Source organism: Myxine glutinosa, chromosome 6, assembly GCF_964187855.1.
Source record: "Myxine glutinosa chromosome 6, kmMyxGlut1.1, whole genome shotgun sequence".
In the NCBI taxonomy this organism is placed as follows: Eukaryota; Metazoa; Chordata; class Myxini; order Myxiniformes; family Myxinidae; genus Myxine; species Myxine glutinosa.
Window position 1 is genome coordinate 19,506,144 of NC_136266.1, and position 27,512 is coordinate 19,533,655.

The 27,512-nt window shown below is 45.0% G+C and overlaps 1 protein-coding gene across 2 annotated transcripts in view; it reads right to left on the reverse strand.

Moving 5' to 3' along the window:
* Positions 1-565: 565 nt before the first annotated feature.
* Positions 566-27,512, reverse strand: part of LOC137429638 (pyruvate dehydrogenase (acetyl-transferring) kinase isozyme 1, mitochondrial) — an 80,278-nt gene continuing 53,331 nt past the window's right edge. Inside the window, exons 5-11 of one of the 2 annotated variants that reach the window (XM_078779664.1) lie at positions 26,761-26,850; positions 26,427-26,504; positions 21,081-21,157; positions 20,614-20,715; positions 7,938-8,048; positions 7,401-7,514; positions 566-2,250 (exon numbers count right to left, since the gene is read on the reverse strand). In XM_078779664.1, coding sequence (XP_078635790.1) covers positions 2,107-2,250; positions 7,401-7,514; positions 7,938-8,048; positions 20,614-20,715; positions 21,081-21,157; positions 26,427-26,504; positions 26,761-26,850 — 716 coding nt within the window. In that variant the 3' untranslated portion in view covers positions 566-2,106. The remainder of the gene's footprint in view (positions 2,251-7,400; positions 7,515-7,937; positions 8,049-20,613; positions 20,716-21,080; positions 21,158-26,426; positions 26,505-26,760; positions 26,851-27,512) is intronic. The other variant, XM_078779665.1, reaches the window with a different exon arrangement.

Consider the following 27,512-nt stretch of genomic DNA (forward strand, 5'->3'; position numbering starts at 1 on the left):
TGGGAGAGTGAAAGAGGACTGCCTGCACGAGTTGCCTCACGTTAGTGGCGTTGCGGGGAGCGACTACACGCCATCTTGTGTGTTTCCCGCACGGTGGTTCGAGGCGACCCCACCAAGTGCTCGTCAAGATGAGTTGAGTGCCAAAACTAAAAGGTGGGATTTTCTTTTTCTTTTCTTTGATCATTCCCTTGTCTGTTTCGTGCGTCTGAATGGAGACATCTCAAAGTAGGAATTATGGGGTTTTTTTAACCAGAAAATTAATTTTGCCATTTTATCGTTTCACGTTTATTTTAATAAATTAATTAGTTGCATCTTACTTTTGCGTGTCGTGTCCGTTTACTCGTTTGTGGGTTTGAGGAATAAAACCTTGTGGCCATCCGATCAGATAAGGCTTCGGGCCTTTCCCACACACACAAAAAGATAATCCCGCCATGTTCGTGTATATGCCTCGGAGTTAAAGCAACGTTCAGCTATCTGTCCAAGGCTGGTCTTCATCAGCCACGGACTTGTCAATATATTTACAAACACTGCAAGTTCAATTAATGAAGAAGAAGAAGAGGAAAAATAAAATCAACTGATTGTATTGACAAATCAACAACACGTGAACCAAATTCATAAAATTTATCATTTGTCAAATGAGTGAAATTACAATGTATATATATTTTACACAAGTAGTACGTTATCGATTCATCAATTACCGACATTTTGCTTCTGTTCCAGTTGCAAGTGAAATACTGAAATCTCTTTTCTCTCAAAATCAGTCTTGCTCCAATAATGTCCAAGATGACGATGTCAAAAAACAAAGGCAGACAGTTCAATCCTAAAAGCCCAAAGGTTTTGAGTTTGATACAAAAGTGACTTGGTCACAAAACGTAATTGACCTTTACAATTAGAGTTCCTATTTGTCCTCGTATCCATGATAAAACTGGTGTGTCCAAAAGTCATGTGCAAAACAATTACTCCCTTACTTTGTTTCATTTTAAGTTCCCAGCTTATCCGACTGAATTATTTCAAAAGTCCATGTTATGCCAGAGAGATATCACGACGCTATTTCAAGTTATTCCCTTACTCCTTAAAAACTCCCTTACTTTTCAGAAAAAGACACACAGTGGAATCTTTAACGTCCACCAACAACCAGTGCTGGCAGACCGGTCCTCCAACAGACCATGGTGGCAGTTTATAACAGGGCCAGGATTCAAATCCTGGCTGGACAACTCGAAGGTGGGTGAATACCTTAGGTTATCATGCCAGCCAATTTAGGATTAGTGTTTCACAAAAAAGAAAGAGTTCAATAGCAATATTATAATATTTGAAAGAAAACGAAAATGTACAAAATCAGTTATGTACAACCGGAAAGATTAAGCAAATGTTGGACCGTCTTCGTGCGGAATTTAGTCAGATCCTTAAAGAGGCAAGTTGTGTTGTCCGTAACAAACTGAAGGTTCAAAATTTAGAATCAATTGTGAAAATATACAATTAAAAATGAGAATAAAATTTGCTATTCAGTTGATGAATGCTTCTTACATGTACTCAGGTGCACTCCAACTATTTACGCAATTTTTGCAAACCGTACAAGGAAAGATCAAAAAATCAACCGACTACGTAGCGGATCATACTAACCACACAGGTTACGATATTATCAATGTCAAATATTCCATGTCAATCAAATCTCATTAACACATTTGCTTGCATGCAATGGACCTCAACAGATGCACACATGGTCTGCCTTTTGACAAAGTTTGCAAACTGGCATTAGGTTAGGCCCACGTGGTTCCTGGTGGGAGAGAGGTTTCATCAACAATGTGAAAGGTGACAAAATGACCCAATCAAACAAGGGATAGGGATGAATACTTTTCCCCATTATATAACCAATACTACCATGGTAGGATGAATGAAAAGTACAGGAGACATGAAAGTGCATTGTGAAGACACAGCGAAAAGGTAGGCCAACAGCACAAAAAGTGCCGTTTAGTAACACAATGCAAGATATGAACATGGTGGGAAAGGTGAGGCGGTGACAAGGTACAGTGTTGTATAACGATGCAGAGAGAGCCTGAAGGTTGTGAGGATGTGTATCAATACGGGTGAGCAGAGTAATTTGTCACATTAGCTGGTATATTGTCCTGAAGCGAGGTTCCGTGGTCCTTTGCTTGGAATACACCAGTCGTCAGCCTCTTGGCTGCCCTGGTAGTGCTTGAAGACAGACTTGTTGAACACAGGAAGTCTCTCTACAGATTCGCTTGATATTGCCTGCCAGGACCAATACAATGTAAAAAATACGTCAGGCACAAAATTGTGAAAACAAAGACGTAAAATCAAAAAAACGAAATAGGTAAAATTATGGGATGTTGGATGACCCATCTTTCAAAATGTTTTTTAACAGCCAAATGTTTTTGTTTTCAATTCACTCCACACACTCCAACATACAGTCACGTGAAAAAGTAAGTACACCCCAAGTAAAGTTTTGACTTTTTCAACGTATTTCAACATACAGCTATTTGATGTTCATTTCAACAATATTGAGAGATAAAGGTGATATAATATAACAAATATCATGAAACATTTACATTTTGTAGTCCATTGTATAATTTAAATAAACATAAATGCAAATTTCGCATGTGGAAAAAGTAAGTACACCCTTGGCTCTAATAGGTGGTATTGCCCCCTTTGGCAGAAATAACCTCAAGTAGGCATTTCTTATAACTGTCTACCAGTCTCTGACATCGACTGGGAGAAATTTTTGCCCACTCCTCCATGCAGAATTCTTTCAGCTGTGCGATGTTTGAGGGGTTTCTTGCATGCACAGCTCGTTTCAAATCCCCCCACAACATCTCGATGGGATTTAGATCCGGGCTTTGACTTGGCCATTCCAGAACCCTCCATTTCTTTATTTTCAGCCATTCCTTGGTGGATTTGCTGGTATCTTTAGGGTCATTGTCATGTTGCAAGGTCCACCTTCGGTTGAGCTCCAACTTCCCGACAGATGGCCTGACATTATCCTCAAGCACCCTCTGGTACAATGAAGAATTCATAGTGGATTCTATGATGGTGAGCTGCCCAGGCCCTGATGCAGCAAAGCTGCCCCAAACCATAATATTTCCACCACCATGCTTTACAGTTGGTATCAGGTTCTTGTGGTCAAATGCTGTCTTTGGTTTTCGCCAAACATGTCTTCTGGTACTATGGCCAAATAGGTCTACCTTTGACTCATCTGTCCAGAGCACATTGTTCCAGAAGTGCTGGTCTTTGCCAAGGTGTTCATTGGCAAACTTTAGTCTTGCCCTGATGTTCTTTCTGGACAGCCAAGGTTTCCTCCTGGCACACCTCCCATGTAGATCAAATTTGTGCAGCCTCTTTCTAATGGTAGACTCATGCACTTTGACATCAACAGTGGCAAGAGCTACCTGTAGGTCCCGTGATGACATTCTGGGGTTCTTAGAGACTTCTTTCAGCATCTTGCGGTCTGCTCTTGGGCTGAACTTGCTGGGGCGGCCTGGCCTGAACAAGTTGGCAGTTGTTTGGAATCTCCTCCACTTGTAGATGACCTTCCGGACAGTCGAACGATTGATTTCAAATTGTTTGGAGATCTTTTTAAATCCCTTCCCAGACTCGTAGGCATCTATAACCTTCTTTCTGAAGGCCTCACAGAGCTCTTTTGATCGAGGCATGGTGATGCCGCTCACTTCAACAACAAAGAGCAAACCAAACTAAATGTCTGAGGTTTAAATAAGACAGGTTCCTCCAAGATCCTCTCTAACGATGTTCTAATCATTTGCACCTGAGCTGGTGCACCTGATTCTAATTTTAGGTGTTTGAAGTAGTGATAAATGTAGGGGTGTACTTACTTTTTCCAGATGCAAAATTTGCATTTATGTTTATTTAAATTATACAATGGACTACAAAATGTAAATGTTTCATGATATTTGTTGTATTATATCACCTTTATCTGTCAATATTGTTGAAATGAAGATCAAATAACTGCATGTTGAAATATGTTGAAAAAGTCAAAACTTTACACGGGGTGTACTTACTTTTTCACGTGACTGTAAATGGTGAGGTATGGTGTGGAATATTGACTCTCAGAGAACATCCTTTAAATGAACTAGAACCACCTTCAGAGGCTTTTTTCCCTGCAGAGCAGGGGTTGGTCTTTTTCAGGCACCGTGGTCCCCTTTTTGAAGCAATGTTTTATGGCCGGATGCCCTTCCAGCCGCCAACCCTGTTGGTCGCCTCTTGCGGCACACAGGGAATTACCAGTGAACTGGTACTCAATTTGCGGACCTCGGAAGGATGACAGGCTGAGTCAACCCCCCTGGCGTTAATTCAGTGATCGACTGGGATTCGAACCCAGGATCCTAGGATCCCAAAGCCGGCACCCGAACCGCTAAGCCAACACCGGGCTCCTTTAAATGAACTAGAAAGTCCATAAATCATGGCACCATGAATACGGGTTGGCATATGAAATAAGATGAATAGTTTTAATTCAGAGATGTTGTAGAGATGTGCTTTGCTGTGATTAACATTGAAGATCACATTAATATAACTCTTGATCCTATAATGTGTAACGTCAATGATGCGCTTTGGCCTACCTTTGTGCATCAAAACTGAACACCTGCAGCTGCATTTTAAAATATGCTGTACTAGCAGGGGTACCCGGCATTGCCGGGCAAAGCAGGGTCGCTTCGCTGACGGGAATATTAAGAGGACCTTGATGAACCCTCTCCTTTTCCCTCCCTCCCCTTTCCACCTCTCCCCCTTCCCTCACTTCATATGCCCGGCTCAAAGCCACTCTGTGTTGCCCGACAATGCTTTCTGGGTTGAAAAAAGAGTTCATAGAAAAAGGTTACCACCTTAGCGAACTTCAAAAAATATACACCCTCCAAATACACATCCTATCGTTTAAAACAAGCGATTTTGATCCATAAACCCTGTATAGTTGTTTAGAGAGTGCGTTCCAATTGTAGAACAACAAAACAGATTTCGCATATCTCATATGATATAATTTGGGTGATGCCAACAATATTTATCATTTATCAATTAGATAAAATTGTTATTTGGTGAGTTTTAGGTGAAGGTGGGAGTGCATCAGGGGTCGGTACTAAATCCACTGCTATTTGTAGCTGTGATGGAGGTGCTGGCTCGGAACGTAAAGGAGGGTTTACCGTGGGAGTTGTTGTATGCAGATGATCTGGTGTTGATTGCAGAAAGTATGGATGGACTGAAGGAGAAGATGAACAAGCGGAAGGAATGTATGGAGACAAAAGGTCTGAAGGTGAATATCGGAAAAAGGAAGGTGATGGCAAGTGGTAAAGCATGTGGTGAGGTGGAAAGAATTGGGAAGTGGCCGCGTGCTGTGTGTAGGAAGGGTGTCGGAGTGAATTCCATTCAATGTACAATGTGCGCTGAGTGGGTTCATCAAAAATGTAGTGGTCTGAGAGGGTCATTAACCAGTGTAGCAGCTACATTCAAGTGTAAGGTGTGCACAGAGGGAGCTGCAGATGGGGGAAATGTTGAGTTGGATCTTGGAGACGGCGTGAAGCTGGAAGGTGTGAAAACATTTTGTAACCGAGGAGACATGCTGAATGGAGAAGGTGGATCAGACTCGGCAACGGTTGCTGGAGTGAGATGTGCATGGAAGAAGTTTCGGGAACTGAGTGGCGTGCTGACGAGGAGGGGAGTGTCGTTGAAGCTGAAGGGAAAGGTGTATGCTGCATGTGTGAGAAGTGTTATGATTTATGGGAGCGAGACATGGGTAATGAACGTAGAGCAGCAACGAAGGCTGGAAAGGGTGGAAATGCGAATGGTTCGGTGGATGTGTGGAGTATCGTTGAGAGAGAGAGGAAGACAAATGATGAATTGCGAAAGATGATGGGAATAGAGCCTGTGATGGATGCTGTGAAGAGGAACAGGTTGAGATGGTTTGGTCATGTGTTGAGGAAGGATGAAAGTGACTGGTTGAGAAGAGTGATGGAAATGAATGTAGAAGGAAGTAGAGGACGGGGAAGACCGAGAAAGACTTGGCTAAAGATGGTCAAAGAAGAAATGCGGGCAAGGGGGTTAACAAGGGGAGATGCAGAAAATAGGGCCAAATGGAGAAGATTGTCATGGGGACCGCAAGGCTAACCCCCGCTCTTGCAGGGAAAATGGCCTTAAAATGCCTGTTGTGTTGTTATCAATTATATAAAATTTAGATCAGCGAGTCAGATTTTGGTACTGATTTATGTACTGATTAGTTCTGCCACCGAAGACAGGCGGAGGTTATGTTTCACCCCCTGTCTGTCTGTTTGTCTGTCTGTCTGTGAACAGGATATCTCAAACAGTTGTGGTCAGATTCGGACGATACTTGGGAGACAGGCTGGGTGTTTGACAAGGACGAAGGATAAGATTTTGGTGAACATCTGGATACGGATCCGGATACTAGAATTTTAAAGCGAATCTTCACCATTGAGTATTTGGCTAAAAGTGATATACAACACCATATCTCAAAAAGTTGTGGAAAGATTTGGATGAAACTTGGTGTGCAAGTTTGGTGCATGATAAGGACGAGTCGGTGTGATTTTTGGTGAAGATCCTTATCCTGATCTGTATCCGACAATTTTTTTTTTAATATTGTAAGTGATTCTTTAACATTGAGAAATAGGGTAAAAAATGATATACAGCATGTATGTATATATATATATATATTTTTTTCTTCTTTTTTTTGTATGTTCTAGGTCAGGTATAAGGTTGACATTTGACATAGGGATGTTACTCGATGCGACGATTACAGAAAAAAATTCACAAAACGGTCCGTAAATGTTCATAATTTAAAATATTCGTAAACAAGACTAGTCCGGTGGATCAGCGACCTGTCGCTGGAGAGGTGTGGAGTTTGGACTGTGCCAACGGCATGTCATTCCCTCAGCTGGTAGAGGGGCAGAGGTATGACTGTATGTAAATAAAGATGACTGTACGTAAAAATAGTAAATGATTACAATGATGAGTTAAAACATAATTTGTGCACCAACGAAAAAGGCTTATAATCAGCAATCCGTTTCCAATCAAGTAAAAAAAACGTGTCGTTGTCTTATTAAAATCGCAAAATTTGTGAAAACCGCAGTCATCGTGCAACTGATTTGATACTTTATTTCTGACAAGGGCTCAGTTCTGATGTTTCCTCCGCAAGGTAGCTTCAAACAATTAAAATGTTAAAAAAGATATTTGTCTGCTATTGGCATGGCACCAGTGATCAAAAAACTGACTTTGTTCAGTTAAAATAATTTCCACATTGAGGTAAAAAGTATAAGATCTACCAGGTAGAGAAAGTCAGGCATATGTGCATATTTGAAAACCCATTCACCCACACTACTATCCATCCCAGCTGGCACATCTGCTACAGGTAGTCCTGCCTTTTTTCTTACCTTGATGAACACGATTGCATCAGTGCCATATCCCTCCATGGAGTACAACTGCAGGTCTCCTTGGAAGTAACGAGCATACAGCCGTGATATGGGCAACCCGTAGCCAAAGCCAGCCTGCAAATAACGACAATTAGTCTGACGTGTGCCACATTGACCTTCTTACTTGAGAGGTTCAGAGGGAGCACAAAATCATCAACACTGTAAGGCCGCTCGTGGGCTTGGTTTCGCAATCACATGATTGCAGAAAGACAATGTGCAGATATCATGAATTTAACCTGTAAAAAATCAGTCCTTCCAAAAATCGAGATGATTTCTCATGAGATGTGGTGGAAGTCTGATGAGAAACTCATCCGATCTCTCACTGGAGATTTTTGTTTTGGTTGTGTGCTCGACATACTTTTGGTATGATGGACTGGGAGGGAGAAAGGGCACCATGCTCCTTTTGTACCTCCGGTGTCCTATTTGACTTTGTCCACCATGCCTTGTGGATCCACGAGGGCAACACCAGCACAGTAACCTTCAAGTCAAGTGACCCACCAGAGGTGCAGCACGGGCAATATCCCCGAGTGGAGGAGGAGCTGTTGTGTACATGTAGTTGAAAAGAAGCTCAGTCTTTCTATGTGGAACACCACCACCAAGGTCACTGACCTGTAAAACATGGAACCAGGTAGTTTCAATGCATTGCACCTAATTATTTAACAAAAATAATTATCAATTGACATACATGTGAAAATTACACATCCAGACTGGGGTTCTGGTGAACTGTCGCAGCACTCTGCCATCTGAGCTACCTGGGCAACCCCTAACGAAGCACCCAATTTTCCCTCATATAGAATTGCCACTCTCTTTCCATCACTTCTGCCAGAGCACTCGCTGCCAACCAGAGGAGCAGCAACGGCCTGTTCACAACAACAACACAACAACATGCATTTTAAGGCCATTTTCCCTGCGAGAGCAAGGGTTAGCCTTGCGGTCCCCATGACAATCTTCTCCATCTTGCCCTATTTTCTGCATCTCTCCTTGTTAACCCCCTTGCCCGCATTTCTTCTTCCACCATCTTTGGCCAAGTCTTTCTCGGTCTTCCCCATCCTCTACTTCCTTCTACATTCATTTCCATCACTCTTCTCAACCAGTCACTTTCATCCTTCCTCAACACGTGACCAAACCATCTCAACCTGTTCCTCTTCACAACATCAATCACAGGCTCTATTCCCATCATTTTTCGCAATTCATCATTTGTCTTACTCTCTCTCAACGATACTCCGCACATCCACCGAAACATTCGCATTTCCACCCTTTCCAACCTTCGTTGCTGCTCTACGTTCATTACCCATGTCTCGCTCCCATAAATCATAACACTTCTCACACATGCAGCATACACCTTTCCCTTCAGCTTCAACGACACTCCCCTCCTCATCAGCACACCACTCAGTTCCCGAAACTTCTTCCATGCACATCTCACTCCAGCAACCGTTGCCGAGTCTGATCCACATTCCCCATTCAGCATGTCTCCGAGGTAGCAAAATGTTTTCACACCTTCCAGCTTCACGCCGTCTCCAAGATCCAACTCAACATTTCCTCCATCTGCAGCTCCCTCTGTGCACACCATACATTTGAATGTAGCTGCCACACTGGTTAATGACCCTCTCAGACCGCTACATTTTTGATGAACCCACTCAGCGCAAATTGTACATTGAATGGAGTTCACTCCGCCACCCTTCCTGCACACAGCACAGGGCCACTTCCCAGTTCTTTCCACCTCACCACATGCTTTACCACTTGCCATCACCTTCGTCTTTCCAATATTCACCTTCAGACCTTTTGTCTCCATACATTCCTTCCACTTGTTAATCTTTTCCTTCAGTCCATCCATACTTTCCGAAATCAATACCAGATCATCTGCATACAACAACTCCCACGGTAAACCCTCCTTTACGTTCTGAGCCAGCACCTCCATCACAGCTACAAATAGTAGTGGACTTAGTACCGACCCCTGATGCACTCCCACCTTCACCTCAAACTCACCACTGTTCCCGTCCTTCGTCCTTACAGCTGTGCGCGCTCTTTTGTACATTGCCATCACTACTCTGATCAACCATTCCTCCACTCCTAACTTCCTCATTGCCCATGTCAATACTTTGCGTGGAACCCGATCGAATGCTTTCTCCAGATCAACAAACCCAAGAAACAACTTCTTCCTCTTCTCCATGTACTTCTCCTGCAACTGCCTCACAATAAAAAGCGCGTCTGTCATTCCTCTTCCTGGCATAAATCGAAACTGCATTTCGTCGATCTTCACTTTCTTCTTTATCCTCCTCTCCAACACCCTTTCCAATACCTTCATTCCATGCTCCAATAACGTTATCGCTCGGTACGAGCCACACTCCAGAGGGTCACCTTTCCCCTTGTATAGAGGGACGAGGGTACTCAGTTCCCAATCCACAGGAATGCAGCCTTCTTTCACAGCCAGATTACAGATCTCTGTCATTCTCTTCACACCCCAACTTCCTGCTGCCTTCAACATATCTCCCACAACTCCCGTTGGCCCTCCCGCTTTTCTACTCTTCATTGCTTTTATCGCTTCCTCAACTTCCTTCTCAGTTATCTTCTCTGCCGGTCCTAAAACTGGGTTCCTCTCTATGTTGCCATCCCATTCATTCTCTGTATTCAACAGCATTTCCATATATCTTTTCCATCTTCCTTTAATTCCATCTGGGTCCACAACGATTTGTCCACTTCATCCTTCAAGCAACTCACCCCCATCACATCACACCTCTCTTTCGCTATCTGCTTTGCAATCCTGAATACTGCTCTCTGACCCTCTTCCGAATCCAAGTGTTCTCCGAACATTTTCCTACATGCCTCCTGCGCCTTTGCTGCCCCTTTCTTTGCAGCCTTCTTCGCTGCCTTATAACTTTCATGCTCTGCTGTTTCTGCTCCCGTACCCTTTGGCTTCTGCCACTCCTTGAACTTCTTCCTCTTATTGTCAATCCTCTTTCCAACTTCATCATCCCACCACCATGTTTCCGAGTGCCTCGGTGGTCCTTTTGTCCATCCACATACCTCACCAACGGCTCCCAACAGACTAGCTTTCATTGACATCCAACCACTTTCAAGCTCAACCACATCATCCTCGACCCTACTCAGCCTCTCTTTTAATGCCTCCCTTACTGTCACCTCTTTCAACCTCCACACCTTCATTCTCGGTTGGTACTTCACCCGCCGAGCTCTCCTCGCACCTTTCACCCTTATGTCGCAGACAACCAAGTGGTGCTGTGAAACAGCCTCCTCCCCCGGATCACCTTTGTGTCCCGGAGGTGCCCCCTATCTCGCCTACGCACCATCAGGTAGTCAACAGTTGTCGTCGACCCACCTGACGTGTATTGACGTGTAACAAGCTTATTATCCTCTTTCTGGAACTGAGTATTACAAATCAACAAATCAGCTCCATCAGCAAACTCCAAAATCCTTTCACCTTCTCCATTTCTCACACCCTATCCATAACCCCCATGAACTCCCTCAAAACCATCCATACTCCTTCCCACATGTCCATTTAGGTCTCCTCCTACCACAACAACTTCCTCATCTTTCACGTTTTCCATCAGCTTCTCTATCGCACACCAGAACTTGTCCTTCTCTTCATCGCTCCGACCAACCTGCGGAGCATATCCCGAGATGACGTTCACCAAGAGCTTTCCAATCATCATTTTCACCATCATCAACCTATCACTCACTCTAGTCATACTCACCACATTGTCTACAAACTCCTCAGAAAACAGGACACCAACACCATTCACGCCCTCCGGGCACCCTTGCCACACAAACTTGTATTTCTGTCCATGCCTACCCTTCACCATTCTCACACCACTTCCCTTCCATCTCGTCTCTTGCACACAACATATGTCCACTCTTCTTCTGACCAATACTTCCACCACTTCTCCTGATCTCCCTGTCATTGTCCCTACATTCCATGTCCCAAACCTCAGAAACCGATCTCCACTTCGGGCTGTACCCTGCCCATATGTAGTTGTAAGTCATGGTTCTCTTTTTGAGGCAATGTTTTTATAGCCGGATGCCCTTCCTGACGCCAACCCTCTTAGTCGTCTCTTACGACACGCAGGGATACGGTGTACCTATTCTAATCCAGGGTAAACACTGGGAAAGGTTTAAAACATGGAAATTCTGGGGGGGGGGGGGGGGGGGGGGGGTGGCATCACGGCTGCGGGGGCCCCGTCAACACCACGCCCTTGGAGAGGACTTCGATGCACGTCCGCCCGGTCGGCCCAGAGCCTGGCGCGAAGTCCAAGGGCATCAGCACGTCATCCGAAAACAACTCCGGTTGGTGCGAACCACTCGGTCAATGGCGCGAACCAGGTCCCGACACGCCCTTGCTCGCTTGGCCCCTGTTCACAAGAAAGGTCTTTTTCCAATGAGGTGGTTAGGGGGTGGGGGAGGGGAAATCCAGGCCAAAAAAAGACACCACTGGGGTCGTCGTAATACAATTATATAAACGAACAGGATTCTGAACAGGCCGTTGGTGCTCCATTGGTTGGCAGCGAGTGCCCTGGAAGAAGTGATGCAAAGTGAGTGGCAATTCTATATGTGGGAAAATTTCGTCTTTATAAAAAAATTTCGTTCATTTTATAAAAATAAATATAATACAAAAAAAACAATAATAAAAGTAACAGCTATGTCAACAATCATTATAATTATCATTGTAAGGATGTCAGGAAAAATGATCCATGTATTAATTAATTTAAATATATATATATATTTGCATACAAAGTCGAGGCTCGTGCAAGAGCCAACGCACAAAACACATAAAATCATAAACAGAGACACATAAAACATATAATAAAGGGAGCGGGAGACAAGAGGGGGAGAGAGAGGGAAGCACACAAGTACAACAGTAGTAAACAGGGACATAGGTAGATATGTGGAAGGGAGAGGACTGGAGGGGGGGGGGGGGGGGGTTGGGGAGGGGGATTCATGATATAAAACCCATGGACACTGCTAGGACTTTCGGGAGAGAAAAATGGAATTTGAAAGAGGTGGATTTGGGGTGTATTAACGGGGGTAGAACGAACGGTTTTGGATGGGGGAAGATAAGAGATGGTGGTGAACAGCTGTTTTAAAGACTTGGAGGGAGGAGTGGGATTGAAGGGAGTGGGGAGTTTGTTCCAGAGGAGGGAGAAAAGAGGAATGAAAGAGTGAAGGTGAGCAGAGAGTCTTGATTTTGGCTGTTTAACCATAGGAGGGTTGCTGGCAGATCTTGTGCGAACTGTTGGAATATTTGGAGGACAGAGCACAGAAAGAGCTGGGGGAGCAAGGCCGGAGAGGAGTCGGTGGAAGACAGAAAGGTGCCGGGTGTGAGGGAGTACCAGCACGTCACTTAGCCGGCTCAGAAGTTCCACTAAAGGATGGAAGCGCCTGCCTCTCCCTCCCTGTAGTTCTACCACTCTCAACCCCACCATTAAATTGTCGACTTGTGTACGTACATTATTACCAAAGGTGAATGAAGGTTATTTATGTTTTCACTCCTGTCTGTTTGTCTGTGTGTCTGTCTGTCTCTCTGTTTGTTTGTCTGTTTGTGATCAGGATATCCCAAAAAGTTGTGGACGTATTCAGCGAAATTTGGTGGAGATGTTGGGTTTGTGACACGGAATAAATAATTAGATTTTGGTGAAGATCCGGATCCGAGAATGTTTAAGTGATTCTTAACCATTTAGAGATCGGGCTAAAAATGATATCGAACACGACATCTCAAAAAGTTATGGACGAGTTATGACTAAACTAGGTGGATGAGTTGGTTAGGTGATAAGAACAAGCCGATTCGATTTTGGTTCAGGTCGGATCCAGATCCGGCCTATCAGTGGGATATAAAACGTAAACTGTTCAGCCTGGCGGAGGTATTCTCCCTACCTTGTGCCATTCTGGTTGGGAATGCATCCACGACGACTTGCTTTATACACTTCGTTGAAAGTAAATAATGACGGATGTTTTGTTTGAACACAATCTCGCGAGATTCCTGGAACTCCTCGGACAAGGACCTTCACAATGACACGGGTTTTATGGTCCCTGGTCGAGGTATTTAAGACAAAATAGTTGGAAACCGCTGCCTCAATCGATCGCTCCCGAACCCCCCCCCCCCCCCCTCCCCAGGTTTGAAACAAAAACATTCCCACTGACTATGTCCACACTGTCACATCCACAACAGCGCACATCCAGGTCCTGAATCTTGTCTTTTAATATTTTCCACAACAGAATAATTCTCAATTTTGAAATCATGAACATCAAGTATAAAATAAAACTTATGCAGATTATCAACAACGGCTTTATTGCAGTCTGCTGGCCTCATGCATTTGTCCATGTATCCAATCATAGTCTCTATTTTACGTGAAACAGCACAAGAAGTAGTTCCTTTAAAACGAATCGGACGACTTTATAATATGCTTTAAATTTTGTAACTTGCTCATCTATTTCTTTCTGATTAGCTTCTCCTATGATCTATCTCCCTCTATAAAGGCTTCCCCGTTTTGCTAATTAGGTCCTTTAGCTCCTTGGTAGGCCACAGCTTGTTATTATCCCACACACGCGAAGCGAAAAGCGTGGTTAAGAAATTGGTTCCGGTCCGTCTGTCCATATTATCAGTTTATGATCGAGGAACAACTTAGTTAAATTGAATGTTATATTTTGAACATCAATCGGAACAACAACAACAACAACAACAACAGGCATTTTAAGGCCATTTTCCCTGCTAGAGCTGGGGTTAGCCTTGCGGGCCCCATGACAATCTTCTCCATCGTTAAGAACATGAATCGGAAAACAAGTTGGCGATTTTACTGTATTTTGGCTTAGAATTCATCCCGATCGTGCATGCGCAGAGAGGAGTGAGATTTTTTTTTTTACTGTTTCTGCCTGTTAGGTTGTCAAACAAAATTTAAAAATCAATCCAAACAACCTGGTGTTGGCTTAGCGGTTAGGTTGCTGGCTTGGGATCTTAGGATCCTGGGTTAGAATCCCGGTCGATCACTGAATTAACGCCAGGGGGGTTGACTCGGCCTGTCATCCTTCCAAGGTCGGCAAATTGAGTACCAGTTCACTGGTAATTCCCTGTGTGTCGCAAGAGGAGTCTAACAGGGTTGGCGGCAGGAAGAGCATCCAGCCGTAAAACATTGCTTCAAAAAGGGGACCACGGTGCCCGAAAAAGGCCAACCCCTGCTCTGCGGGGAAAAATGGCCTCTGAAGGTGGTCACAATCCAAACAACCTGGTGTTGGCTTAGTGATTAGGGTGCCGGCTTGGGATCCTAGGATCCTGGGTTCGAATCCTGGTCGATCGCTGAATTAACACCAGGGGGGTTGACTCAGCCTGTCATCCTTCCGAGGTCGGCAAATTGAGTACCAGTTCACTGGTAATTCCCTGTGTCGCAAGAGGCGCCTAACAGGGTTGGTGGCAGGAAGGGAATCCGGCCATAAAACTTTTTTTGAAATTTTTTTTTTGGATACAGAATCGAGGCTCGTGAAAGAGCCAACATTTATCACACAAACAAATCAAACAGACAAACAAAATATATAAAAAGAGGGAGCGGTAGACAAGATGGGGAGAGAAGGGGAAGCACACAAACACAACATTTGAGAGCAGGGACTTCGGGAGATGTGTGGGAGGGAGAGGGCTTGGGGGAGGAGGCGTGGGAAGGGGGGGGGGTGGTGGTGGAAGAAGTATAAACACAAGGACACCAAGGACTTCCAGGAAAGAAGTTGGTATTTCAAAAAAGTGGATTTGGGGTGAAATTAGCGGGGGTAGAAAAGATCAAGGTTTTGGATGGGGGAAGATAAGACATGGTGGTGAACAGCTGTTTTAAAGACCTGGAGGGAGGAGTGGGATTGAAGAGAGTGAGGGAGAAAAGAGTCTGGTTTGTTCCAGAGGTGGGAGAAAAGAGGAATGAAGGAGTGAAGGTGAGCAGAGAGTCTTGATTTTGTCAGTTTAACCATAAGAGGGTTGCAGGCAGATCTTGTGCGACCTGTAGGAATATTTGGAGGACAGAGCCCAGAGAGAGCTGGAGGAGCAAGGCTGGAGAGGAGTCGGTAGAAGACAGAAAGACCACCAACCTGCCCGTGGTGAGTAAGTGAAAGGCCCTCGGAGGTAGCTTCATCGCGGGAGATTCCAATGATTCTGAACACTTTGGTTTCAACAGCGTGTCGATGAGCTAGGTGTGAGGCAGGAGCACCAGCCCAGAGGGGGAAACAGTATTCCATTGAGCTGTGGATGAAAGCCATATATGTGGTGAGGAGCTCAGGTGTGCCAAGGAAGGACTTCGCACGACGGAGGATGCCCAGTCGGCGACTGGCTTTGGAGGTCAGATTTGAAATGTGGTTTTCCAAGGAAAGATCATGGCAGATAGTGAGACCCAAAAGCTTGAGTGACAGAACTTCTTGGAGAGGATTATTCAGAAAGTGGATGGGAGGGTTGTCCAGTCGGTCTTTTCGGAGAGACATCGTAAGAGTGTGAGATTTGTCAGGATTGAAAGACATGTTCCACTTGTTTGCCCAGTCTGTGATTTTGTCCAGGTCTGCAGAGGGTGAGGAGGCTGCAGACTGCCGATCTGAGGGATGAGGAATGGAGCGGCAGAGAGTGGAGTCATCAGCAAAGAGATAGAGAGGATTTTCAAGAGAGTCGGAGAGATCATTGATGAAGACCAGAAAAAGCACAGGGCCCAGAACACTGCCTTGGGGAACTCCAGCCTGAACAGGAAGGGGAGATGAGAGAACCCCATTCAGGGCCACACGTTGACTACAACTAGAGAGGAAGTCCGCCAGCTATGCGTGGAGATTTCCATGGATACCAAAGGAGGAGAGTTTGTTGAGAAACATTGCTTGAAAATTGAGAAACAAAACATTGCTTCAAAAAGGGGACCACGGTGCCTGAAAAAGGCTCTAAAGGGAAAAATCCCTGCTCTGCAGGGAAAAATGGCCTCTAAAGGTGTTCACAATCCAAACAGGAAACGTACTGTTTTTAAGGATGTTATAAAGGACACAAACACCAGGCACGAACAACCAATGTAACTTGTAAAATAAGGTGGTGGAGATATTTACCACCAGGAACAGAAAACTGATTTACATTACAACAGACAATGAGCAACAGGTACACCAATGCCCAGTATCACGACAATAACATGCATCTGATCGGTGCAGGTGTGATGGGGCATTGACAAGACGTAGAGCTATTTGCCTCATCTTTGATCCCTGATGCCATTTGCATCAGAGCGGGAATTTCAACCAGATTGGCTTCCGGTCCGGTCTGAAGAGGACGCAGGCAGGCGTCACATGCTCGCCGCTTCTTCGACTGGGCCACTGTCTGTGGCTTGCTTTTTTGGTGGTTGTGCGGATTTTTTGGCCATTGAGTCTGCCCTCCGCATAGTCCCGGCTCTGCTCCCTGCTTCGCCTACCCGGCTCCTTTGCCTGCTCGCTGTTTCATCGGGCACGCTCTCGTGGGTTGTGTCCTTCGCAGCGGTGTGGCGGCGGTTTTCCCGCCGTGATCGTGATTTGTAGCGGCGGCTGTTGATTGCCGCTGCATTTCCCGCTTTGCCGTGATCAACCTTGGCCTCGTGATCGTCTCTTTGCTCCTGTCTGCCCTCTGCTTGGTCCCGACTCTGCTCCTGGCTTCACCTACCTGGCTCCTTCGTCTCCTTCGTTTCCTTGGGCCTGCTCCCGTGCGTTGGGACCATTGTTTCACCTCCTCAACCTTGGCCCCGTCTCGTCTCTCCGCTCCGCTCCTGCCTGACATGGCTCTGCGGTACTCCGCCGCAAGGCTCCTTCTGCTCAATACCCGCTCCACCCCATCATGCATCTCTGCCATCAAATCAAATGGACTCCTCCGACGACCCAGGTACATTCACCGTGGCTCCGGTCGTAAGTTTGTATATGTACAATCAGGTCACTCCATCCCCGTCCTCTGGTCGGCTCAGCGCACTCCCACTCATCTTCTCAGCAAACCTAGTCACGGCAACGCACAAAATCGCACCTCCTGCCTGCGAACCCTGGCTAAATCACCTGAATTCATCCCCGCTGTTCAAAACAACATCATGCTCACCCTGTTCAATACCCGGTCCCTCAACAACAAATGCCTCATCCTCAACGACTACATCCTGGATAACAAACTGGAATTTCTCTCTCACCGAAACCTGGCAACAACCACTGGACTACTACACGCTCAACCTCACCACACCCAATGGATATTCCTACGTCAATAAACCACACTCGGAGGGCCGAGGTGGTGGAATTGCCGTTATCCACCGTCAAGACATCAGGACCAGCCTCATCCCCATCGCCTCATCCTCATCCTTTGAACACCTGGCTTTTAAACTCTCTGGTCGCACGGTCAGTCATGGCTGTCATCTACCGCACTCCCAAACCACACCCATTATTCCTGTCTGACTTCTCCTACTTTCTGACCCAGCTATGTTCCCTCTCCCCCTCAATCCTCCTCCTTGGTGATTTAAATATCCACATGGACTCCACTGACTCCACAATAACCACTGACTTCACTGATTTACTCACCTGCTTTAACCTCACTCAACATGTCAACTTTCCTACGCATATCCGTGGTCACATTTTGGACCTTGTCTGCTCCACTGGATTAATTTTGCACCACCTCTCTGGCTCCGACCTCACCCTCTCTGACCACTTCGCCATCACTATGACCATCAACATCCCCACCCCAACACCAAGACATTATCGCACGATCAACTTCCGTAAGCTAAACGCTCTTTCACCTACCTCATTCTCATCCACCCTCTCTGAAAAAATGTCCACTTCTCCCTTCATTGACCTCCACACCCCTTCCGACCTCACTGACTACTACAACCACACTCTCTCCTCCTGCCTTGACCAGCTTGCACCTGTAAAAACCAAAACAGTTTCTTTCACCCATTCTGCTCCCTGGTTTACCCCTGAACTCCGCCTGATGAAAACTCGTGCTCGCCAACTTGAAAGACTCCGCAATAAAACAGGTCTCACAGTTCACTCCCAAGCCTACAAGGACCACCTACAACACTACAAAGATGCCCTCTCCCACGCCCGCTCCGCCTACTACTCTCAAATTATCCACTCTGGCTCCGGAAACCCAAAAGCACTCTTCTCGACAATAAACAAACTCCTCCGCCCCCTGGACACCACCACCCAGTCATTCACAGTAGACAACTGCATCTCCTTCCTTTCTTTCTTCCAACGCAAAATTGACAACATCTACAACAGCTTGACCACCACCGCACCCGCTCCCCCTCCAACCACCTGCCCCCCCTTATCCTGCCTTCCCCTGTCTCAATTCTCTCCGGTCTCCCCTACTGACCTCTCTGAACTCCTCATAGGAATGAAAACTGACACCTGCACTCTTGACCCCATCCCCTCCAGCTTTGTCAAGGCCTCCCTCCCTGCTCTCTCTCCACTTATCATTGCAACAATAAACTCCTCCCTGTCTACAGGCATCGTCCCACCATCCCTCAAAATTGCTGCTGTTACCCCCATTCTAAAAAAACCTGGTCTAAACCCTGACACCCTAAACAACTTCAGACCCATTTCCAACCTACCCTTTCTGTCGAAAGTTTTGGAACGCGCTGTAGCCACTCAACTCAAACATCACCTCTCTGCCAATAACCTGTATGAAACATTCCAATCCGGATTCCGCTCCAACCACAGTACTGAAACTGCTCTCCTCAAAATCACCAACGACCTTCTCCTCTCCTCTGACGCTGGCAACCTCAACATTCTCGTCCTCCTCGCCCTCAGCACTGCCTTTGACACCATCCTCCTCACCCGACTTGAATCCACCTTTAACGTTACCGGCACTGCCCTCTCTTGGATTAAATCATACCTCTCTGACAGACGCCAGTTCATCTCCATCAATAACTGCAAATCCCCCACTGCTCCCCTCCCCCAAGGTGTCCCCCAAGGTTCAGTTCTTGGCCCCCTCCTCTTCATCCTTTACCTGTCCCCCCTCGGTCACTTAATCCGCCGTCATGGTCTCCAATTCCACTGCTTTGCCGATGACATCCAGCTTTTCATCTCCACCAAGTCCGTCTCCACCGACACCCACTCTATCCTGACAAACTGCATCTCTGAAATAAAATCCTGGCTTCAAATCAACTTCCTCAAACTTAACTGTGATAAATCTGAAATAATCATCATTGGCCCAAAAACGCTCACAAAATCCACCCATAACTTTGCCCTCAACATCGACGGTATCCCAGTATCCACCTCCCCTCTCATCCGGAATCTTGGCGTCATCTTTGACCAAACCCTCTCCTTCGACAAATACACTAAACAGATCACAAAGACAGCCTTCTTTCACCTGAAAAACATCGCCCGTCTCCGCTCATCCCTCTCCTCCACGGCTGCAGAAACCCTCATCCACGCCTTCATCACCTCCCGTCTGGACTACTGCAATAGCCTCCTCTATGGTTCACCCTCAACAATCACCAATAAACTCCAATACATTCAGAACTCCGCTGCCCGTCTACTCACCCATTCCCGGACCCGTGACCACATCACCCCCGTCCTTTACAAGCTTCACTGGCTCCCCATCTCCCAGAGAATCCAGTACAAAATCCTCCTCTTGATCTACAAAGCCCTCCATAATCTGGCCCCATCCTACCTGGCTGACCTCCTCTCCAGACACACTCCCACCCACAACCTCCGCTCTGCTGGTACCAACCTCCTGACCCCACCCATCCGGACCAAATTCAGATCCTGGGGGGACAGGGCCTTCTCCATCTCTGCTCCCACCCTCTGGAACTCACTACCTCACACCATCAGAGACTCCTCCTCACTCACCACATTCAAAACATCACTCAAGACCCTCCTGTTCAGCACTGCATTCAACATTCAACGCACAGCATCTAACCCCTGACTATCACTTCTCCTTCTCCCTCCTTTTGCTTTAAATATTTCCCTATTGATTCTTGTCTTTTTGCAATTGTTGTTTTCATGTTTTGTTATGCATTATGTTTTGCACTCTGTCAAAGCGCCTTTGGGCTTCATGAAAAGCGCTATACAAAATAAATGAATTATTATTTATTATTATTCATCTAATATGGACATGTTTTATGACAAATTATAATGTAATAGTGGTGGCGAAAGAGGAGCTGGTATCACACCCTGGACCAGCTTAACCCCGCGGATAGCCAGCCCAGACCAAGCAGAAATAGTGCAAACTTACCTTGATGGTCAAATCTTCTTTACCAAGGCTCACCAACACCTGAATAGGTGGGTAGCTGCTGCTGGTCGCATCATGCAACTCAATCGTTGCACGCATGGAATTCTGCCAAACACAAGCCACCATTGTTGTGTTGATAATGGTTTGTGGACACACATTTGCAGCACAGTACTATCACTTGAACTACTACAGTAAGACTATATTTATTAGTGCAACATAAAAATGTTTCCTTTATGCAATAAACAAGAAAGCGAGGCTTATAAGAGCAGATATGATGATTGCTTCATTCGAAATAATTGTATACGCAGTACCTTCCGGAATAATCCATGGCATTCAATTAAATTTCACCACTTTGTTGTGCAACAATGTAATAAGTTACAATTTATCAGGCCAATTAGTATTTCATTGGCCCAGAGTGGTGTAGATGTCCTGTTTAGAAAAAAAAAACATGGCCTGCAATCTTTTCTTACCTTGAAAAGCTCAAACAGCATGTGGTAAAGATGAGATGGAACATACACCACCTGGAGAGGCTGATCTTTACCTCGGACTGTGGGAAACAAACACGGGTCCCTCAAATTCTGTGCCACGAGAACTCTATTTCCTGGTGATAACCAATCATATATCTGAATAGGTTCAATCAAATCTGAAACTCGTTACATTGAAAGACAATGAATGGTTGCAAGGAAGGGAATGGAAGTAAAAGGAAAGAAGAAAGTCGAGATGTCATGTCAAAGGGAGCAGACTGCACATCCATTTCTCTCGGCTTGTGCATGGCAATTCATGGTAAATATCTGATCTAACACTGCAATGGAACGCAACACTCAAGGAAACCTCATGAGGCTGTTGAGTTGGTTAGAGAAAAGAAAGGGAAGTGTTCAATCTGGATTATGACCACGGTGGCACCAGCATAAAACTAGAACGGCACTCAGTAGAGAGCATACCTCCACCCGGTTGTCCATATCACTCAATGGTGAAGAATCACTTAAAAAAAAATTATACTCGCTGGGTCCGGCTCCGGATCTTCACGGAAATTGAATCGATTCTTCCTTGTCAGACACCCAACCTCTCCACCAAGTTTCGTCGAAATCCGTCCATAAATTTTTGAGATATCCTGCGATGTATCGTTTTTGGCTCTATCTCCCAATGGTGAATAATCGCTGAAAAAATTCTAGTAGCCGGATCCGAATCGGGATCTTCACTAAAATCTAATAATTTCGTCCTTGTCACATACGATACCTCTCGGCCAAATTTCGTCCAAATCCGTCCACAACTTTTTGAGATATTTTGTTCACAAACAAACGGACAAACAAATTTTACAGACGGGGTGAAAAGATAACCTCCATCCACCTTTGGTGGCAGAGGTAAACATAAACTTGTGAAAGATACTATAGAATATTACAAGTCTCTCTGCAGAAAAGACAGCCAGATGGCAGATAGATGTTTACTCAGAAGGATGAGATTTTAAAGAGCATTTCGCCCCCTAGTGGCTGTGAGCTGCACCGAAGTTCTAATTGATCCGATTTCACCAGAAAACAAGTCTGAGGGGAGAAACTGATGGAGTTGGAAAACAAAATGCATTCTTGTTGATGTCTTTAAACAATGGAAGTTTTTGAGTATTAACTGTTTTGAATGTGTTACAGATTCGTCCCTTCCGTTGTTGTGGTTTTCATCCACTTGAAACATTTCTGGTTCCATGTATTATTATTATTGTTGTTTGAGGGAAATAGCAATTATTATTGTCAAAAGGCAAAAAGGTTAATGGTTTAAATGAAACAGGAACCGGACGGCGACGAAGAGGAAGAGAAAAAAAAAGAAGGCGGAGCGAGTGAGTCGGACAAGAAAGCCGAGCTGCTCCGAGTTCTGAAGCGAACGTTGTCGAACGGGAGTCACTCGAGAACTTTCGGGTTTCCCGGGAAAGGGATTCCTGCGACAGAGTTGTCATCGCTGTGACCGATCAACCTGCGTGTCAGGTTTTTGGCGGTGGACTCCGAGGAGAATTATCGTCGGGCCGTTACGTCTCAAGAACGGGTCGTCGGCCATTTTGACTCGCGTGCTTCGCGCGTCGAGCAAGGTTTCTTTGCTTCGTCAGCCGTTTTCACTGCTTTCAGACGTATCTGGTGTGTGTGTGTGCACCGTGGCTTTTGAAGATTAATTTGCGGTTCGCCGACTGTGAGCCGTGAAAGTCCATACCCGAGGATGTGATTTCCCAGTCGCCTGGAGGGCGCCTTTCGATTTCCCAGTCGCCCTGAGGTGGCCTTTGTGCAGCTTTGGCTGTGTGACTGTACTTGCCATCCGCACGGGATTCTGGTCTCGATTGGACATCGTTCTGGCGATCGCTGGAGCGAATCAACTTTGGCTTGAAGCCGGGAATAAGAGACATTGGGGAATGTTCTTGGTTCACTCACTTGGAGCACAGTGAGTTATATATTACGAAACTGATGGTACCATCATAGGACATATTGATTGTACTTTTGATTACTATTATTGTTGTACTGTTATTCTTGTGTGTTATTCTTGAGTACCAGTTCACTAGGGTTTTTTTGTTATTCTTGTGTGATCTTAATACAATATTTGTTTGTGAGTAACAATTGGGGTGGCTTCTCCATTGATCTTTGACATACAGAATAACACATTTTTCTGCCGTGACTCCTCTCGGGGCTCGGAGGTACACCGTGACCAGGGGGTCGGGGAGGAGCACGTAACAAATGCCCGTAAGGAAATGTCCCACATGTCTCAAGCAAATTTACCATGAAACTATCCTTTATGAACAAGAGTATGAACAAGTCAACTCAAACATCATCTCTCTGCCAATAACTTGTATGAAACATTCCAATCCGGATTCCGCTCCAACCACAGTACTGAAACTGCTCTCCTCAAAATCACCAACGACCTTCTCCTCTCCTCTGACGCTGGCAACCTCAACATTCTCGTCCTCCTCGACCTCAGCGCTGCCTTTGACACCATCGATCACACTATCCTCCTCACCCGACTTGAATCCACCTTTAACGTCACCGGCACTGCCCTCTCTTGGATTAAATCATACCTCTCTGACAGATGCCAGTTCATCTCCATCAATAACTGCAAATCCCCCACTGCTCCCCTCCCCCAAGGTGTCCCCCAAGGTTCAGTTCTTGGCCCCCTCCTCTTCATCCTTTACCTGTCCCCGCTCGGTCACTTAATCCGCCGTCATGGTCTCCAATTCCACTGCTTCGCCGATGACATCCAGCTTTTCATCTCCACCAAGTCCGTCTCCACCGACACCCACTCTATCCTGACAAACTGCATCACTGAAATAAAATCCTGGCTTCAAATCAACTTCCTCAAGCTTAACTGTGATAAATCTGAAATAATCATCATTGGCCCAAAAACGCTCACAAAATCCACCCATAACTTTGCCCTCAACATCGACGGTATCCCAGTATCCACCTCCCCTCACATCCGGAATCTTGGCGTCATCTTCGACCAAACCCTTTCCTTCGACAAATACACTAAACAGATCACAAAGTCAGCCTTCTTTCACCTGAAAAACATTGCCCGTCTCCGCTCATCCCTCTCCTCCACGGCTGCAGAAACCCTCATCCACGCCTTCATCACCTCCCGTCTGGACTACTGCAATAGCCTCCTCTATGGTTCACCCTCAAAAATCACCAATAAACTCCAATACATTCAGAACTCCGCTGCCCGTCTACTCACTCATTCCCGGACCCGTGACCACATCACCCCCGTCCTTTACAAGCTTCACTGGCTCCCCATCCCCCAGAGAATCCAGTACAAAATCCTCCTCTTGACATACAAAGCCCTCCATAACCTGGCCCCATCCTACCTGGCTGACCTCCTCTCCAGACACACTCCCACCCGCAACCTCCGCTCTGCTGGTACCAACCTCCTGACCCCCTCCATCCGGACCAAATTCAGATCCTGGGGGGACAGGGCCTTCTCCATCGCTGCTCCCACCCTCTGGAACTCACTACCTCACACCATCAGAGACTCCTCCTCACTCACCACATTCAAAACATCACTAAAGACCCACCTGTTCAACGCTGCATTCAACATTCAACCCACAGCATTTAACCCCTGACTATCTCTTATCCTTCTCCCTCCTTTTGCTTTAAATATTTCCCTATTGATTCTTGTCTTGTCTTTTTGATTCTTGTCTTATATATATGCCGTATATCGCTGCTGTTTGTTTTCTTGATTCTTGTCTTTTTGCAATTGTTGTTTTCATGTATTGTTATGCATTATGTTTTCCACTCTGTCAAAGCGCCTTTGGGCTTCTGGAAAAGCGCTATACAAAATAAATGAATTATTATTATTATTATTAGTATTTATTAACGACTGATGCTCACTATTACCAAATATCACAAAGATATGAAAACAAACAGAATACTACAATGGTACTCAGTAGAGCGCATACCGCAGGTTTATCTTTTGTATCCCATTGTTAGGCTGGATCTGTATCTGGACCTGAACCTGAACCAAAATTGGATCCGCTTGTTCTTGTCACACACCCAACTCACCCACCAAGATTTGTCTGAATACACAAGAACTTTTTGAAATATCTTGCTACATATTGTTTTTGGCCCGATCTCTCAATGTTGAAGGGGGAAGAAGGGTAATTCGCACAGTCATCTTCAGAGCCTTCCAATCACCCTTTTTAGGATGAACACTCCTGAAATAACACTACTTTGAGGATGGCTTTGGAAAAAATTTTCACCTTGTTGCAGAATATCTTTTTGTCTGGAACAATAATCTGAAACTATACGATACTCAAAACTATACTCTGAGGTTTCTGGACTTTAGACCAGACTGTGGTGGGTTAAACTGGTTTCATGTGCGCTCAATCGTACCACTTCCCTCAGAGTATATTTCTGGTGTGGGCAGTAATCTTATTTGTCTGAAGGCCTTTGCGTTTCTGCATAGACATTTCTGCATAGCTCGCTCTGAGGCCGTTTTGGCTGCTTTGTCCATAATAATCTTCCTCTTTCCTTTTGGGATGCCAAAGAAGACATGGCATTTGTTGAAAGACGTATTGTAGAATCCTCTACTGCCTATTCACTTAATTAAGAAATTAAAAATTATCATATCTGGATCCATATCTGGATCTTCACCATAAACGAATCAATTCATCCTTTTCATACACACAAACTGTCCACCAAGTTTAGTCTGAATATGTCTGTAACCCTTTGAGATATCCTGCTCACAGACAGAGGTGAAAACATAATCTCCATCCACCTTTGGTGGCAGAGGTATTAACCGATATTTTCTGAACATTTCCAAGCATTTAATGAGGGGACAGAAAAACAAGTTTTTTTTTTTTTTTTTAAACAAAAAACAAAAAATACAATAAATATTTTGTATTTTTGGAAACCCCTTATTAATAGAAGTGGGAAATTCATGGAAAACATGTTTGATGTAAGAAATATTCATAAATGATATGACCCAAGCATGACCCAATCAACTCCAAGATGCACAAGTTCTTCCAGTAATCACTTTCTGGTTAAACTCCCAAAATCCAGGCTGACTGCACACCTCAACTTTGTTGTTCCTCTTTTCTCCTGTTTGTGGAAATGCCTTCTTAGAGACTATTCAATCCCATTCTTTCTTCAAGGACTTTCAAGCAGGCGGTGCACTACCATCTTATGTGATCTCCCATTCCCGCCCACAATTTTTATACCCCCATTGATCTTACCGAACCTACCCCAACTCTCTTACTTGTATGTTGGGTTTGTCTCTCCGTCTGTCTCTCTCTCCCACATTATTTACTATTAGCGAATTCATAGGGAGGGTCATTAAGGAGAGAAGGATTTAGGCCTTACTGTCATGTATGCTGATTTCGAGTGCAGGACACCCTTGGTAGAACAGGTCACAAAGCAGTTTAGCATTTTCAAACGCATCTGCAATAAAAAAAGGATAGCAAGTATTCAGATGAGAGTTTCATTCAACTGCAATGTCAAAAACAAATCTTAAGAGGGAGCTACACAGAATATTCCACCATACTCAATGAGCTAATATGTTTTAAATAAAAGCAAATCAACATGTCATTCAGAAATGAAAACCACAAATGGAAAAGACAAACTAGAGATCATTATCCATATTTTACAACCCATGTGATTGGGCCTGCCACATACCTGCTATCTCATCTCCTCATACCTTTGATCACCTCCACAGGATCACAGTGTGGGTCAATCCCACCAATGTGTTTGGGATGAGCGGGGTTTTCTTCATTTCCAAAGAGCAGAGCTAGATGAACAGAGTGTGTATTACTATTGCAGCAGATACCTCATGGAGATCACAACCTCTTTATTGTGGTACAAACGGTGAAAATCGCCCTGTGAAGCAAGAGGGTTTAACGGACACAGTGATGCTATTCACATGCATCACATGTGACATGGATACACCCTGATATCAAATAAGAGAATGTCCAAATAGACAAAAAGGTGACATCTACTTTGCATGTATGATTTAAAACATTTTGTAATAAATGACAAAAAATTGGCAGAACAACTCTAATGAGTGAAACAGTACTCTGACGACAGTAAAATGGAATTTGGCCTGGATAAGTGTGCCAGGTGCACATTCATACAAGATAGAAAAACAAAAAATGACAACATAAAAACTGACACATATACAACAATACAGGAGCTAGACAACGAAGCATCATACAAATACCTCGGAGTAGAAGAGCGCCACCAAATTCGTCACGAACAAATGCACAAAACAATTACCAAAGAAAACCTGCACAGAACGAGGCTGATCCTGACAACATGCCCATCTCCAAGGAACAAAATCAAAGCCATAAACTAACTCGCAATACCAGTATTCCAGCACAGCTGTGGAATAATAAAATGGCCACAATCAGAAGTCAATAAACTGGATATATAAACAAGGAGACTCCTCACCAT